The sequence below is a fragment of the Calliopsis andreniformis genome, chromosome 1, assembly GCF_051401765.1.
Source record: "Calliopsis andreniformis isolate RMS-2024a chromosome 1, iyCalAndr_principal, whole genome shotgun sequence".
Taxonomy (NCBI): domain Eukaryota; kingdom Metazoa; phylum Arthropoda; class Insecta; order Hymenoptera; family Andrenidae; genus Calliopsis; species Calliopsis andreniformis.
The window spans coordinates 6,790,586-6,804,069 of NC_135062.1; the positions used below are offsets into that span (position 1 = coordinate 6,790,586).

Below are 13,484 nucleotides of genomic sequence, written 5' to 3' on the forward strand. Positions count from 1 at the left end.
AAGCAATCAAAAACACGAGAACATGTCGTGCTTCATACCCGCCCTCTATCAACGTTAAGTCGTCAAACAAAATGCTTCATCATAAGGTAACAAAATCAGGAGTCTCAGTAGAAACTCGCGCTAAAATACATTCGCACTGATTCGCACCATGAGAGGTGGGGACGAACTGGCAAGAGTGTCTTATTTGAAGCGAAAAGTATCACAACTTTTGGCTAAAACTGACGAGGATACTTTTCGCACAGCTGGGTTTTCTAGGCATATAGTTGTCAAAATTGGAGCAAAGCTGATGATCAGACAAAACATCGACGTTACCAGAGATCCTATTAATGACATTATTGGCGTGGTGTCACCTGTTTCCAGATCTATTGATGATACGAACAATCTATAAAAATTGTTCTACCTTCGAGTTCGGAATGTACGATCGGAAGAATTACCGTGAAATAACCACGATTTCTGTGAATGTACTTGGCGCATATTTTTACACTGACAGTGTTTTTGTTGGGATTATGTATATATTTGAAATCTGTACAAACTTCCTAATACATATGTTTATAAATGCATATACAAAAATAACAATTCAATATTAGATTCAATGAATTCATGATATATATCAAGCAGTTTGTATACTTTTTCTTCTTTTCAATTTGTTGTCATCTGATGCATGTTTGAGCGTTCTTTTCTGTGAGGTATTAGGACTAGTCTCTTTGTTTTGTGTCTCCCCATTCTGAAGCAGTTCAGTCCCATTTTGATTGGTGAGAACACAAGAACTAAAGTTAAATACTTCGAAACTTTCAGACATTGCTTTTTCACGCAGCATTCGCGACCTCTTTTTCAATAATTGCTTCTCCTTTTGATTACTTTTGTGTTTCTTTCTCGTGTCTAGTCCATCATCTATCTCTATCGAAGTATCTGAATCACTATGTGTATCTCCGTTTTCATGTATAACAGAGTTTTCTGTATTATTCACTGTGTTTTTTAATTCACCATTTGTTTTAGAGGACTGAACATTTTTTGCCGATTTTGTAGATCTGAAAAGTGCATAAATTTAGAATACAGTAACATTTAAACAATTTAAAAAGTTTCCTTTCTTACTACTTACACGTTAAGTGGAATTCCAATTTGTATTGCTAATCTGTTGTATGCTACTTTTGCATCTTTCGCAAGTGATACATGAGTTTTATACATTATAAGTGCATCTTTAATATCATTCCAATTCCATGCTTGTGATAAATGTTGAGTATAAATGTTTCGTAGTAACGTCAAAAGAAGAGAAATATACCTTTGTTTGACTTCTTTCCCTATTTTATTACCATTATTCAAAGCTACCTGTTCATTTTCAGCTTTACATGATAATTCTTGAAACGTGCTTATAGTATTTTTACATAATTTCTTTTCCATTTCCATTCTTATATGTGAGTGTTTTGTGTCTAAATGAACTAAACGGCCGTTGTTATAAAACACTGTTAAAAATTCAAGTGCATATCCTCGACGAAAAGATCTTACAGTACAGTCAAAAGCAAAATCCACCTATAATGGAAACATATTTGGGAATGCATTTTTAATATGGAAATCAAATTCTTTTTTCGCAAAATTACAAGATTTAGAACATACCAATAAAGGAGCTAGCTGCCAGTTACCCTCCCAATGCAATTGGAAAATATTCTTGAACAATAAAGGTGATATTATACAGTCTCTTCTTTTGAAAAAGATAGTTAAATTTTCACCATAAATTTGAACCATAGAATCGGTAGATATATCAGCTTGTTGAGCACATCGTACAAGGAATGTACAACATTCTGCTAATTTATCACTCATCTCATGACAAACCGATGTCGTGCGTTCTCCCTTTTCTATTAATGCCTTAAAAATATAAAATTGCCAATTATATATTATATGTACGCTTTCTATATTTATTTTAAAATTAGTCATAACTACCTTTAATATTACTGTTAATAAATTTTCATCGACATTATTTGTATCCTTAAATTTTTTTACCCCTGAAAGTTTCTTCAAACAAGATCGAACTCGATCTTGCAGAGGTTTTTGATGAGGATCTTTTATGCAGTACTCCAATAATGTGAAAAGGGGAAGTATCATATCAAGTACAACTCCCATTGATGGATCACATTCTAAATATGTTTCTAATAAATCTATGACTCGAATTCTGAAATGTGTTAGAGCTTGTGCCGATTTCTCTTGCTTTTTGGATCTCGATTGACGATTTTCTCGAAGAATCCTAAATGCAGCTGCTAACGATTCATCCAATTGTTTTCCTTTCTCTTCGTCGATCTCGTCTACATCTATGTCCTCATCGTCAGTTTGAACAGAAGCATCGCCTAATGCTTGACGTACTGCCATTCGTAGTCGATCTGTTACAGTTTCATCTTCGTCTTCGTTCATCGACTCTTCATTTGAATCAGAGTCATTATCGTCTGAGGAACTTTCCATTTTATCATTCGCGACTTCATTATCTCCACTGTCACCTCCGCTATCATCTTCACTGTCAACATGTGACTCTGCATCAGAATCATCTGCATCATCACCTTTCGCTACAAGCGGTCCTTTTTGGTTTCGTACATCCAAGACCTGTAAATAAAGATTTTGAAATACAGTATATTTCAATATTGATGGACAGAATAATATTTACATACTGCTAAAATTTGATGTATAGCTGCTGGTGTCACATACGAACATATGTGTGGAAAAACACATCCTACTAAGGATCGTAACAAATGACTATTTTTAGAATAAAAAGACAATATTAAATCAACTACTACTTCCACCCATTCTGGTTCATTCTCTTTATTCTTTTTTATTTTTATCTTAGATTTTTTGGACTTTTGTAATAATCTTTCATAACAACTTTGAAGTTCATTGATAGCCATAACTGCCATTTGGGGGTCTGAAAATAATTGTAAACCCATGTGTAAATTCATTGTATGAAATATTGGTACAGCCTCTGCCTTTTCTGAATTATTCTCTAACTTTTCAATTAAATGTATCACTTTCTCCCAAGCTTCTTTTGCTTCGTCTGTTAATGGATTTCTTACTTTTAAAGTTCCATTTTTAATATGAATATCTAAGTAATGAACTAATTCACTCAAGATATTCCGTAAATCATTTAGTCTTGGTAATTTGTGGTCTAGTGCATTATAAAATGTTTCCTTTAATTGTGCTGTAAATAAAGGGCACATGAAATAAAATATATAGAAGTGAAATATTAAAAATCTTAGATAAATAATATAATATTTACGAGTTAGATCTACTCCAACATTAGGCATTTCACATAATCCATTAATGAATAAGAATTTTAACTGTTCTAATCTCCATTCATGATCCATAAGAGTTGCTGAATGACCCATTGATCTAGTAAAATATAATGATAAATTGAGTGTATGTTCAATTTAATTAAACATAAAATTCGGTATCAACCCTATCTGTTTCAAATATAAGATATTCACCTTGATAACAAGTGAGCAGCATAAATTCTTTCAGTATTTGTCCAAAATGATTCTGCTTTTGTATTCGAAGTTTCCTTAAGCATTGTATTTGCAATAATGTCTCTGTATATTTTTGACACTCTTTTAATGCCTTCTAAATTCAAATTTCCTGTAATCATTTGAATTACTTTTGTACCCGTTTTCTTTTCTATCATTAAATCACCTGGGTATAATATTAATTTCTTTAATACTGCAATTTGTGTCTTTAATTTTGCATCATTGTTACTTGCAGCCGATACTAGTGAATTTAAACACTCCTTGAATTCTAGAAGTACTTCATCTTTATCATGCTTTTTAGAACCAACAAATTTTCGTAACATATGCTGCATATAGTTTGGAGATAATAACGATGGAAGTATAGATTTATCTGTGATATTTGATAATATAAATTTGAAAAGTTTTACAGCCAAATGTTCATCACTTTTCGCTGGTTTTGCAAATTTCTGATCTATGCATGTCCAAAACTCAGTTACAAGTTCAGATGATGTTAAATTTTCACAAAATAATTTGTATATTGGATGATGACATGATACAATTCTAGGCAAATCCTAAATATTAATAATACATGAATTAAAGAATTTTTCTAAATATCATTATGCAACAGTTTAGGAGAAGATTTTAATACACACTTACCAGTAGTACTTTCACTATACTATTCATAGATTCTTTAGTGATAATATTTTCTGTACTAAAATGTTTTTTTGAAAACTCATGATTTACAAGAGATGGATATTTGTCCTTTATTACCAATAAGATATAAAATGTATCTAAAGTTTGTTCTATCCATGGTTTACCGAATTCTTTTTCAACAATTGGCCAAACTAACTTCTTAATATCCTTGATATTAATTTGATTTATAAATTCAACAAGAAATGAAACAGAAACAAATGACAAATAACGACGTTGTTTGCCTGCATTGATAAGATCTTGTAAGATTTTCTGTTGTGTTTCAATATTACATTTAGAAAGTGCTTTAGATCGTATTAATGCTCCATACATTAGTATTCGACCCATATAAACATCTGCATGTTCCTGGAAATGATATTAATTCTCAAAGCACATGCATAACATTTGATTAAATATATTCATAAAACAAGAATTAATTTACTTACACTCTTACTGCTATTTGCTGGACGTAATTCACTGTCCATTATAGATAAAAGCTCATCTATTGACATTTCAGGGTACATTATTAAAAAAACTGTCAAAGTTGTATAAAATCCCATTCTGGAAGACGTTTTCGAGGCACCTAAACCTCGAATAAGTCTTTTAATTGCGAAATTAAACTCTTTACTATCATCTTGCTCCTAAAAAATTTTTATTTTTGACTAGTTCATTTATACAAAATGTTATAAACATGCTCCCATGCTTTGTAAAAACTAAATAAATTTGAGGTTAACATTAATTTATCACTTACTGTACAATGTTGAAGTAAATACTTTAATAAAGTAATTCCGCTGTCTATCCGATCGGATACAGTTTCATTTCTAAGTTTCGCAAAATAATCATGAATTGTACAATCCATTTTATTCGTTTCCTTTGCTTTTAAGTCATTTGAAACAGCCTCTACCATGTGCATGCCTTCACCTGCCATCTTGCTTCGCTCCAACTAAAAACTACGCTGATCTAAAGAACTATTTAGATTAAAAATATAACACGAAAACAAACGAACGATTTTATATTTTAATAATCTTTTAATAATTATTATTTAAACGAAACAAAGAATGAATAGAATGTAAAATTAAGAGTGACCACTTCATTTTTGTGCCCCACAATAGATTGTCAATCGTTTCTTTAATTAAATTTCGTATTTTCGTGTCCAATTTTCGAATTGTCATTGATAGAAATTTTTAGTAATATTATGCAACACGAGTACAAAAATAAGTTAATTTTTGAAAGAGCATCGTCGTCATTAATTTGTTCAGAAATTTAGGGTAAATAACAAATGCGACTGTTATGCCTTTCGAACTGGAATTTTTGAGGTATTTTAGAAATCGTGATCGAAGTTTGCTAATACAATTAAATAGTATCGCATAATTCTCGTGATTTAAAATTCTTGAATGGTTAGGAAAGTACCATCTTGAACATAGCAACTCGTTCGACCCGCGCGGTCCCGGTCAGTTTCGTGCATCCAATATGGCTGGTCGAAGTGGTTACGAAGATTCAAGGCAAGTATAAGCAACAATTTCCTTTGTGTACGACGGTTACTGAAGTTTTCTAAAACAGTGCAACGGTGGTACGTAGTCGATGCGTCGAGTCAACGAAGAAACACACTTTTTCTTTGAAAATTTTACGATATTAAGGTTAAGCGAGTTTCGATCAGAGTGCAGTGCAGCACCTTGCAGATATGGTGCTTTCGACACGCGGCTTTATTTTGGCTCCCACCAAACATTTGTGTATTTCATTCATAGTATCACTGACGAAAATCTTATTTAATTGTTTGTGCGATACCACCTCTCTGTTTATAAATAACCGTTTCGCATAACGCGCATTTGTGATTGAGTTCTTATTATTTGCTAGAATTCGCGTTTATTCAAACGAGTGTTAACAATCCAAATTTGTAAAATTTATTACACTTTTGTGCTTTATTCTTAAATGTAAATAGAGAAGTTATTTAATTTAAAAATTATTAAATATTTGTGTACTGAGTTTGAGACATTGAGTGTTCTTTATTCCTGTTTTTAGACAAGGTTAACAATTAGAATTCTTGAGATATGTTCTTAATTCTTCATGAAATTTCGTGAAAAATAATTTTGTATTTGATATATTCTAGTTAAATAGTGAAATAATCATGTTTTGATTTTTATGTAGAGATTACGGTGGTGGATATCGTAGTGGTAAAAAGCCATTGCCAACTGAACCGCCTTATACAGCATACGTGGGAAATTTGCCAAATGGAGTTGTTCAAGGAGATGTTGATAAAATTTTTGAAAAACTTAATGTTAAAGGAATCAGATTGGTTAAAGATAAAGAAACTGATAGGTTTGTACTACTTTATTTATAATAGAATTAAATTTTATTGTTGCAAGTGTTGCAAGTATGGTAATTGTTGTATAGCATTTTTCTTGACTTGTGATTCATGTTACAAAATTTTTTTTCTTTTATAGGTTTAAAGGGTTTTGTTACGTCGAATTTGAAGATTTGGCAGACTTAGAAGCAGCATTGGATATGGATGGCAGATTGCAAGTAGAAGAAAGTGTCATTAAAATAGACGTTGCAGAGGGAAAGAGAAATGATCGAGGAGGTGGTTTTGACAGAAGAGGTCGTGGTGGTGGTGGCAGCGGTGGAGGCTTTAGAGGGAGAGATGGTAGCCGTGGCGGATACGGTGATGATTTCGGTAGCAAATCTATGTCCTCAAGTACGCGTTATGCTTTGCATAACGTAATTTTTAAATGTTTTACGTTTCATATCTCAGATTAATTTTATTACTAGAATATGCTTCGCTGTTAATTTATGTTACTACATTACAACTTATATCAGCTAGAACAGTTTCAATTATCATAATGATAATTTTTAGGAGGTTACAGTGACAGAAGTCAACAGGGTGGTAGGCAAGGTAATACATGGGACATGAAGGGTAACAGAGGCAATTATAATCAGTTTAGTGATGATGCAGGAGGTGGCAGTCGAGATTGGCCACGCAGTGCATCCTCTAGATCTTATGGTAATAGACCACCAGCTCGTGGAACTGGACCTGATCGGAGATATCCGGATGAATCATTTAATAAAGACCCAACTCCAGGTAAGTTCGTACATATAATGTTATAAATTACATATCATGATATACATTTAAAACGACTTATAACTCAATTATTATTAATATTATTATAGCAGACACATCTGGAAGAAAACGTTTGGTGCTAGCACCAAGGACAGTTCAGGCTCCTGTAAATGCAATGGCTGAATCAAGTAAAACAAGTTCAATATACGGTGGTGCGAAACCTCGAGAAGAGAACCTTAAAACTGATGAGAAGTGAAAATATTATCATAATTAATGGTTCCTGGATTTCTCAAATTTTAGGACAAGGAACTTTTACAACAAAATTTTGGAAATCAATACGAGATTCTTTAGTTTCCTCAAATATAGTGGGGAGAATCTCTTAAGAGATAAAAAGAAATTATAATTTTTATTTACCCCTGATGGGGAGTCTTCCCCAGAAATATACGATGGCAAAAAGTGATTTAACAAGATTATTGAGTTCGATACATTTGGCATTTTTAATTAAGAATAAAATTCTCTTTAATGCCCTCGCCATTTGCATTAAATTGTAATAGTAAATTGAAAGAAAACTGTGCATAATGCATGCTTCAATAGTAATATTCACAGTATATATATGTACTGTGGTATATACATATGTAAATTATGATGTTCCGTTAAACACGGAAAGTACATTTTAATATTTATGTCAATTTCATGTTGGGTTTTGTATTGATTTGTAACAATATTGAGGGTATGTATACAAATTATTAAAAATATATACTGTCATCGCGCGTGTATTTGATCCCGTGCAAGCTGACTATTCTGATAAATGTATTTTAGATTGATCCCAATTTCAAGGAATATAAAACACGTCCCATTATCATTTCCTTCCTTAACCATTTTTATGTTTCACTTAGATACAGATCATTGTATGTACTTGTTAAAATGATTCGTGAATGATTGTTTAATAAGAGAAGTTGCATTTGATTACAAAAGTATTAAACAATTGTTTACGTGCTTGTGAAACAGTAATATATAATTACGACAAATAGAAATATTCGAGCGATTAACAAATTTATACATCACCGAATGGTATTAAGTAACGTGCTGATCGCTATGCATTAATATTGTGTAACGAATTAATTAACTGTACTAATAATAAGTGTCGATTATTTGAAAGAAATATCGATGTTTATGAGATAATAAAGAAAAAACAGGATAATGATAAATATTTAAAACTATGCTTGTATATGATATTTCCTAAATAAAGTAGCTATTTGCTTTGTATTCGTGTAATGATGATCGTTAGGTAATTAAGAAATAGTAGGAAATAAAGTTTACATGTAATTCGAATTGTAAACGAATGTAATTAATATTCTTAAGATATTTTGTAAGTTACTCTTAAATATACTGAAATGTTTTACTTGAACATTTTTCACGAATTGATTTAATATTAAATTTATACTCCGAAGTAAATATTAAAAAAATAATTAATAAAATCAAATATATCTTGCAGTTGTTAGCAAAAATTTAATGTTAATTTAAAAGAAGAACATTGATGCAAAATTAAAACGGCCATTGTATCTTCTGCATGTGTATTCGAGTATTTTAGTTGCCACGCCTAAATTTCCCCCAATTGAGGGTTATCCCCTTCCTCCCTTCTTATACATCATCCATACAGTAACACTTCCTGAACGGGTAGTGTAATGTCTTTCGCATTTTAATGAATTTGTGGCAAAAGAGACCAATCTATTAATTATGGTTTTGCTTATTAATTGGTATGTGCCACTAGTGGAAAAGTGATATTGAACGAAACCAATAAATTTTAAACCAAAGCAACTTTTTCTCGGTTTATTCAGTGTGTTGACTTCGGTATGGTTATGATATCGCGTTCTGTCACAATACGGCACCTATTGGACTAAAATTTAATTTTAACTTATTTTTGATAATTCAAAAGACTACGTAACCAAAAACTTTTTCCTCTTTGTTACACAATACAATATTATCATAAAAATGTCTAGCGAAAGCGTAAAAACGGTAAGCATTGTACAAGTTAAATATAAACCATTTGTAATGTTTTTAAGTAACTTTTTTATCATATACTTGTCAAGTAACTATGTTTTTTTAAGTTTCTTAAATTTATCATATGTATTAATTAAATATATATTTTCTTATTTTGATTGTGGTAGTTTGCCAGTCTTGAAACTCCTGGGTATGTAGGCTTTGCAAATTTACCTAATCAAGTTCATAGGAAATCAGTGAAAAAAGGATTTGAATTTACGCTAATGGTTGTTGGAGAATCTGGTCTTGGAAAATCTACATTAGTGAACAGTCTCTTTCTTACAGACTTATATCCAGAGCGAGTAATTCCTGATGCTATAGGTATGTTTAATTTTGCTTGTATACTTATGATGAATATAATATTAATCTTAACATAAACAGAAACAAGATTATTCTTTGTGAAGTTAAAATAGATAAAATTCTTTGATATAAAGTATTACTCTCAAGAAGAAAATTATATTTTGTATTATTTATTTATTTTATATATATATATCGTAATTAATATTGTGTTATTATTGGAATAGAAAAAACTAATCAAACTGTTAAGCTTGATGCTTCAACTGTGGAAATTGAAGAAAGAGGAGTTAAACTTAGACTTACTGTTGTCGATACCCCTGGATATGGAGATGCAATTGATAACACAGATAGTTTTAGAGCCATTATTCAATATATCGATGATCAGTTTGAAAGATTTTTACGGGATGAAAGTGGTTTAAATAGAAGGAATATAGTAGATAACAGAATACATTGCTGCTTTTATTTTATTTCTCCATTTGGGCATGGGTAAGGCATATTAATTATAATTCTATTGTAACAAAATATTAATATCATAATAAACCATTAAATTCTATAATTTTTTTTTTCATTTTTATCAGACTAAAGCCTTTGGATATAGAATTTATGAAACAACTTCATAATAAAGTTAATATTGTGCCAGTAATTGCAAAGGCTGATGTACTTACAAAGAAAGAAGTGTTACGTTTAAAAAAACGAGTTATGGAGGAAATTGAGGGTAGCGGAATAAAAATTTATCCTTTACCAGACTGTGATAGCGATGAAGATGAAGATTATAAAGAACAAGTCAGACAATTAAAAGAAGCTGTTCCATTTGCAGTGTGTGGAGCAAACACTTTATTAGAAGTAAAAGGGCGAAAAGTACGTGGCCGATTGTATCCATGGGGCGTAGTAGAAGTTGAAAATCCTGATCATTGTGATTTTATAAAGCTAAGGACAATGTTAATGTAAGTTATAATCTGGCAAAAAGTTAAACACAAAGTCGAGAGATATTCATTGCTAATTGTTTCTAAATTATTTTAGTACACACATGCAAGATTTGCAAGAAGTAACTCAAGAGGTACATTATGAAAACTATCGAAGCGAAAGATTAGCAAAGGGAGCTCCTGTACCACCTCGCAGGCAGACGTAAATATGATTTATTTTTTCTTTTCTAATGGAGATACGAAATGCACATTTATTAATTTATTCAAATTTTTTGTTAACAGTATTGTAGAATCTGAGAAAGGTAATGCTGTATCAGAGAAAGATCGCATATTGCAAGAAAAGGAAGCAGAGTTACGACGTATGCAAGAACTTTTGGCTGTAATGCAAGCGCAAATGCAACAACAACAACCTTAATTTAATTCATCTGATGCACAAATGTGTGAAGAAATAAGAATTCTTCACCATTGCAGGTGCCAAAAATATATGTCAAATAATTGCAATTATTACGATTTCAAAGGGAATTCATAATTTTTAAGTACTTTTTCCAAACGTATTTGCGAAAGATACGTTTTTCTATTCAGTATTTTTTTTTAAATACTACGTCATGTATAAGATCATTTGTATAAGATTCAAAGGACAAGATGAGAAAGTGAACATAATATATGATACATAATATACAATAATTTTAGTCAACTGCAAAAAATATCAATCATACAATATAGAAATGTACGATAAGTGCCTTGCATATTCTTTTCTAATAGAACAGTTTACAATTTCCATTATTCAAATGCATATAATATATCAAATACGCAAAATATATCAAAAATGATATAATCTATTCGATAAGACGTTTACATAATAAATTGTTATAGATATCTAACTTCTCAACAACTACAGTACAATTCAAATTTGATAAATTATTATATCATTGTAATAGTCACGTAGAAAGTTTAGAGTATAACGAAACATGCACAATCTCTTAAATATTGTATGTAAAATCTCATATAAAAAACGCATAGAAAATTTTTAGAGGGTACTACAAACTATTTACAAATGATTTGAAAATGATCTGAGGGACTGAAAAATGATCTACAAAGGTTTTATAGATACATATGCATCAATATGTACGCTAGTTTAATGATTATTAGTATTTTACACAATTGATAGACAAACTAAGACATATGCAGTTTGCAAGTCATATCTTCCAATGTTCCGTGTATATTTTTTTATATGAAGAAAGACTGTTTCAATATCAAATTGTCAGTGATTATTTATTATATCTAACATTTGAAAAATTTATTCTTTACTGTGATAAGCAGTATCCAATAGAAAATGTGGTTTTGAACATGCTTATATGTATGAAATGTGTAAAGTATTATTGTTTATTCTAGAACAGGTAGTTTATTTTTACTTAATACTAAATAATACCTGTTTAATTCACTTTACGATTTATATCATAAGAATCTAGATATTTTGAGGTATATATTATACAGAAAGAATAAAAGTTTGTACGAAGCATTCAAGTTAATGAAACAAGTAACAATGACTTGCGATAATTTTTATTTTACATCTTAACTACTGTACTTATGTGTATGCATGTTTATATAAGAAACTTTTCGCGCTTTTGTATGTATTGTACAGATACACTCAGAGTGCGTTTTATACCTTTTTTATACAAATATATTTACTTTGATTTGAGACATTGTCTAAGATCTATGATTCATATAGTACTCTATCGCCGTCGAAAATGCTGCAAAACCAGCTGCCCCAAATAAACCTGCCTTTACACCAGCTAAAATACAAAATTATATTAATAGATACCTAGGTATATTAAATTCATAAAGTATAAGTACCTCTCAATCCTATTATTCCACCTGTTAAACCACCAGCATATGCACTATTCTTCCAATCATTTTTGCCTCTATACTAAAATAAAAGCAAAGAATAATATTTGCGATATACATATAAATATGAATTAAATTATAATCATATTTGATTCATGAAAAGATTACCGATTCAATTGTACATTCAATTGCTGTAAATACACAACCAACTACAGCAAAATTTTTCGCATAACTCGATGCTGTACTTCCAATTTCTCTAACCATTTCACGAACAGTTTGTGGTTTCTCAATACTAGTTAAACTTGGATTTACACTAGCTGAAAACCAACCAATTGCACCCCCCAAAAGATATCCTGAAAACATAATTTCTTATTAGTTTTATCAATATAAATAATACTATATAAATTACCTTATAGACTTACCTATACAACAACTGCAGAAACTTTTAAAGGTACAACTTTCCATTACCCTTTCTATGCGTTTCTCTTCATTAGTTTTAATTTGTATAGGACCTACAGTTCTTGGAATTATAATATTTTCTCTAAATCTTTGTTGATTGCCAACCAGATAAATAGCTATTTTGTCCCAATTTGCATCATTCATAAAAACTCGTTTCTCACTGTTTTCTGGTGGTGATGTTGGTTTTGGTAGATCAATGTTAAACATTTTTATTTATGTTTATTTCGCTTTTTACGATAGATAAAGTCACATTAATATATGTATTAATAGTTTTTAATAATTATATCCATCCAGTTCCTTCCAATTTGATAACAAGGTAATCGCATTCTTTTATGAACTGCACTCAAAATCAATATTTAATAATGTATTAAATTCTGTAAACATATCTACAGAAAAGATAAATAATAAAGTTAATATTTCTTAACAACTAAACTGATCTTTAATAATTCTGTGTGAATTGTATTCTAACCTATGATTGAAGGTTTTCACTAATATCGTAAATTAAAACTCATTAAAAGCTAATTTCAGTGTTTATAAAATAGAACAATATTTGCATATAAATGCAAGTAATAATGTTCTTTGTAAAATATAACACTCACTTATGTACAGGTTTTACTTTTTAAAGGAAATGCATTTGAGTTGATACCTTCACCATTTACATGCACATACATGTATAGAAATATTTATATGTAACATAAA

At 30.4% G+C, this 13,484-nt stretch overlaps 4 protein-coding genes across 13 annotated transcripts; 2 read left to right on the top strand and 2 right to left on the bottom strand.

The window, feature by feature from the left end:
* Positions 1-492: 492 nt before the first annotated feature.
* On the bottom strand, positions 493-5,305 carry Mybbp1a (MYB binding protein 1a). Its single transcript, XM_076380618.1, has 10 exons — positions 4,918-5,305; positions 4,613-4,807; positions 4,134-4,532; positions 3,462-4,048; positions 3,254-3,366; positions 2,652-3,175; positions 1,936-2,586; positions 1,612-1,860; positions 1,100-1,527; positions 493-1,028 (listed from the first exon to the last, which is right to left on the bottom strand). Exons 1-10 carry the CDS (start codon positions 5,092-5,094, stop codon positions 611-613), a joined length of 3,741 nt encoding a protein of 1,246 aa, XP_076236733.1. The 5' UTR covers positions 5,095-5,305; the 3' UTR covers positions 493-610.
* Positions 5,306-5,374: 69 nt separating this feature from the next.
* Eif4h1 (eukaryotic translation initiation factor 4H1) lies at positions 5,375-8,629 on the top strand. Of its 8 annotated transcripts, none has more exons than XM_076380737.1 (7): positions 5,375-5,482; positions 5,569-5,668; positions 6,312-6,482; positions 6,608-6,881; positions 7,018-7,056; positions 7,117-7,242; positions 7,335-8,629. In XM_076380737.1, the coding sequence occupies exons 2-7, from the start codon at positions 5,637-5,639 to the stop codon at positions 7,362-7,364; spliced, it is 672 nt and encodes a 223-aa protein (XP_076236852.1). In that variant the 5' UTR covers positions 5,375-5,482; positions 5,569-5,636; the 3' UTR covers positions 7,365-8,629. The 8 variants fall into 8 exon arrangements, with proteins under 8 accessions (XP_076236852.1, XP_076236830.1, XP_076236846.1 ...); XM_076380715.1 differs by having other exon boundaries at positions 5,377-5,482; positions 6,608-6,858; XM_076380731.1 differs by having other exon boundaries at positions 5,381-5,482; positions 7,332-8,629.
* A 289-nt stretch (positions 8,630-8,918) lies between these two features.
* Positions 8,919-11,793, top strand: Septin1 (Septin 1). Its single transcript, XM_076378613.1, has 6 exons — positions 8,919-9,237; positions 9,390-9,582; positions 9,786-10,044; positions 10,137-10,502; positions 10,579-10,683; positions 10,764-11,793. The coding sequence occupies exons 1-6, from the start codon at positions 9,214-9,216 to the stop codon at positions 10,894-10,896; spliced, it is 1,080 nt and encodes a 359-aa protein (XP_076234728.1). The 5' UTR covers positions 8,919-9,213; the 3' UTR covers positions 10,897-11,793.
* Positions 11,794-11,892: 99 nt separating this feature from the next.
* LOC143179406 (mitochondrial import inner membrane translocase subunit Tim22) lies at positions 11,893-13,455 on the bottom strand. Of its 3 annotated transcripts, none has more exons than XM_076378640.1 (5): positions 13,385-13,455; positions 12,749-13,122; positions 12,495-12,679; positions 12,336-12,408; positions 11,893-12,274 (listed from the first exon to the last, which is right to left on the bottom strand). In XM_076378640.1, the coding sequence occupies exons 2-5, from the start codon at positions 12,990-12,992 to the stop codon at positions 12,189-12,191; spliced, it is 588 nt and encodes a 195-aa protein (XP_076234755.1). In that variant the 5' UTR covers positions 12,993-13,122; positions 13,385-13,455; the 3' UTR covers positions 11,893-12,188. The 3 variants fall into 3 exon arrangements, with proteins under 3 accessions (XP_076234755.1, XP_076234740.1, XP_076234746.1); XM_076378625.1 differs by having other exon boundaries at positions 12,749-13,171; positions 13,255-13,432; XM_076378631.1 differs by having other exon boundaries at positions 12,749-13,171; positions 13,385-13,403.
* Positions 13,456-13,484: the final 29 nt, after the last annotated feature.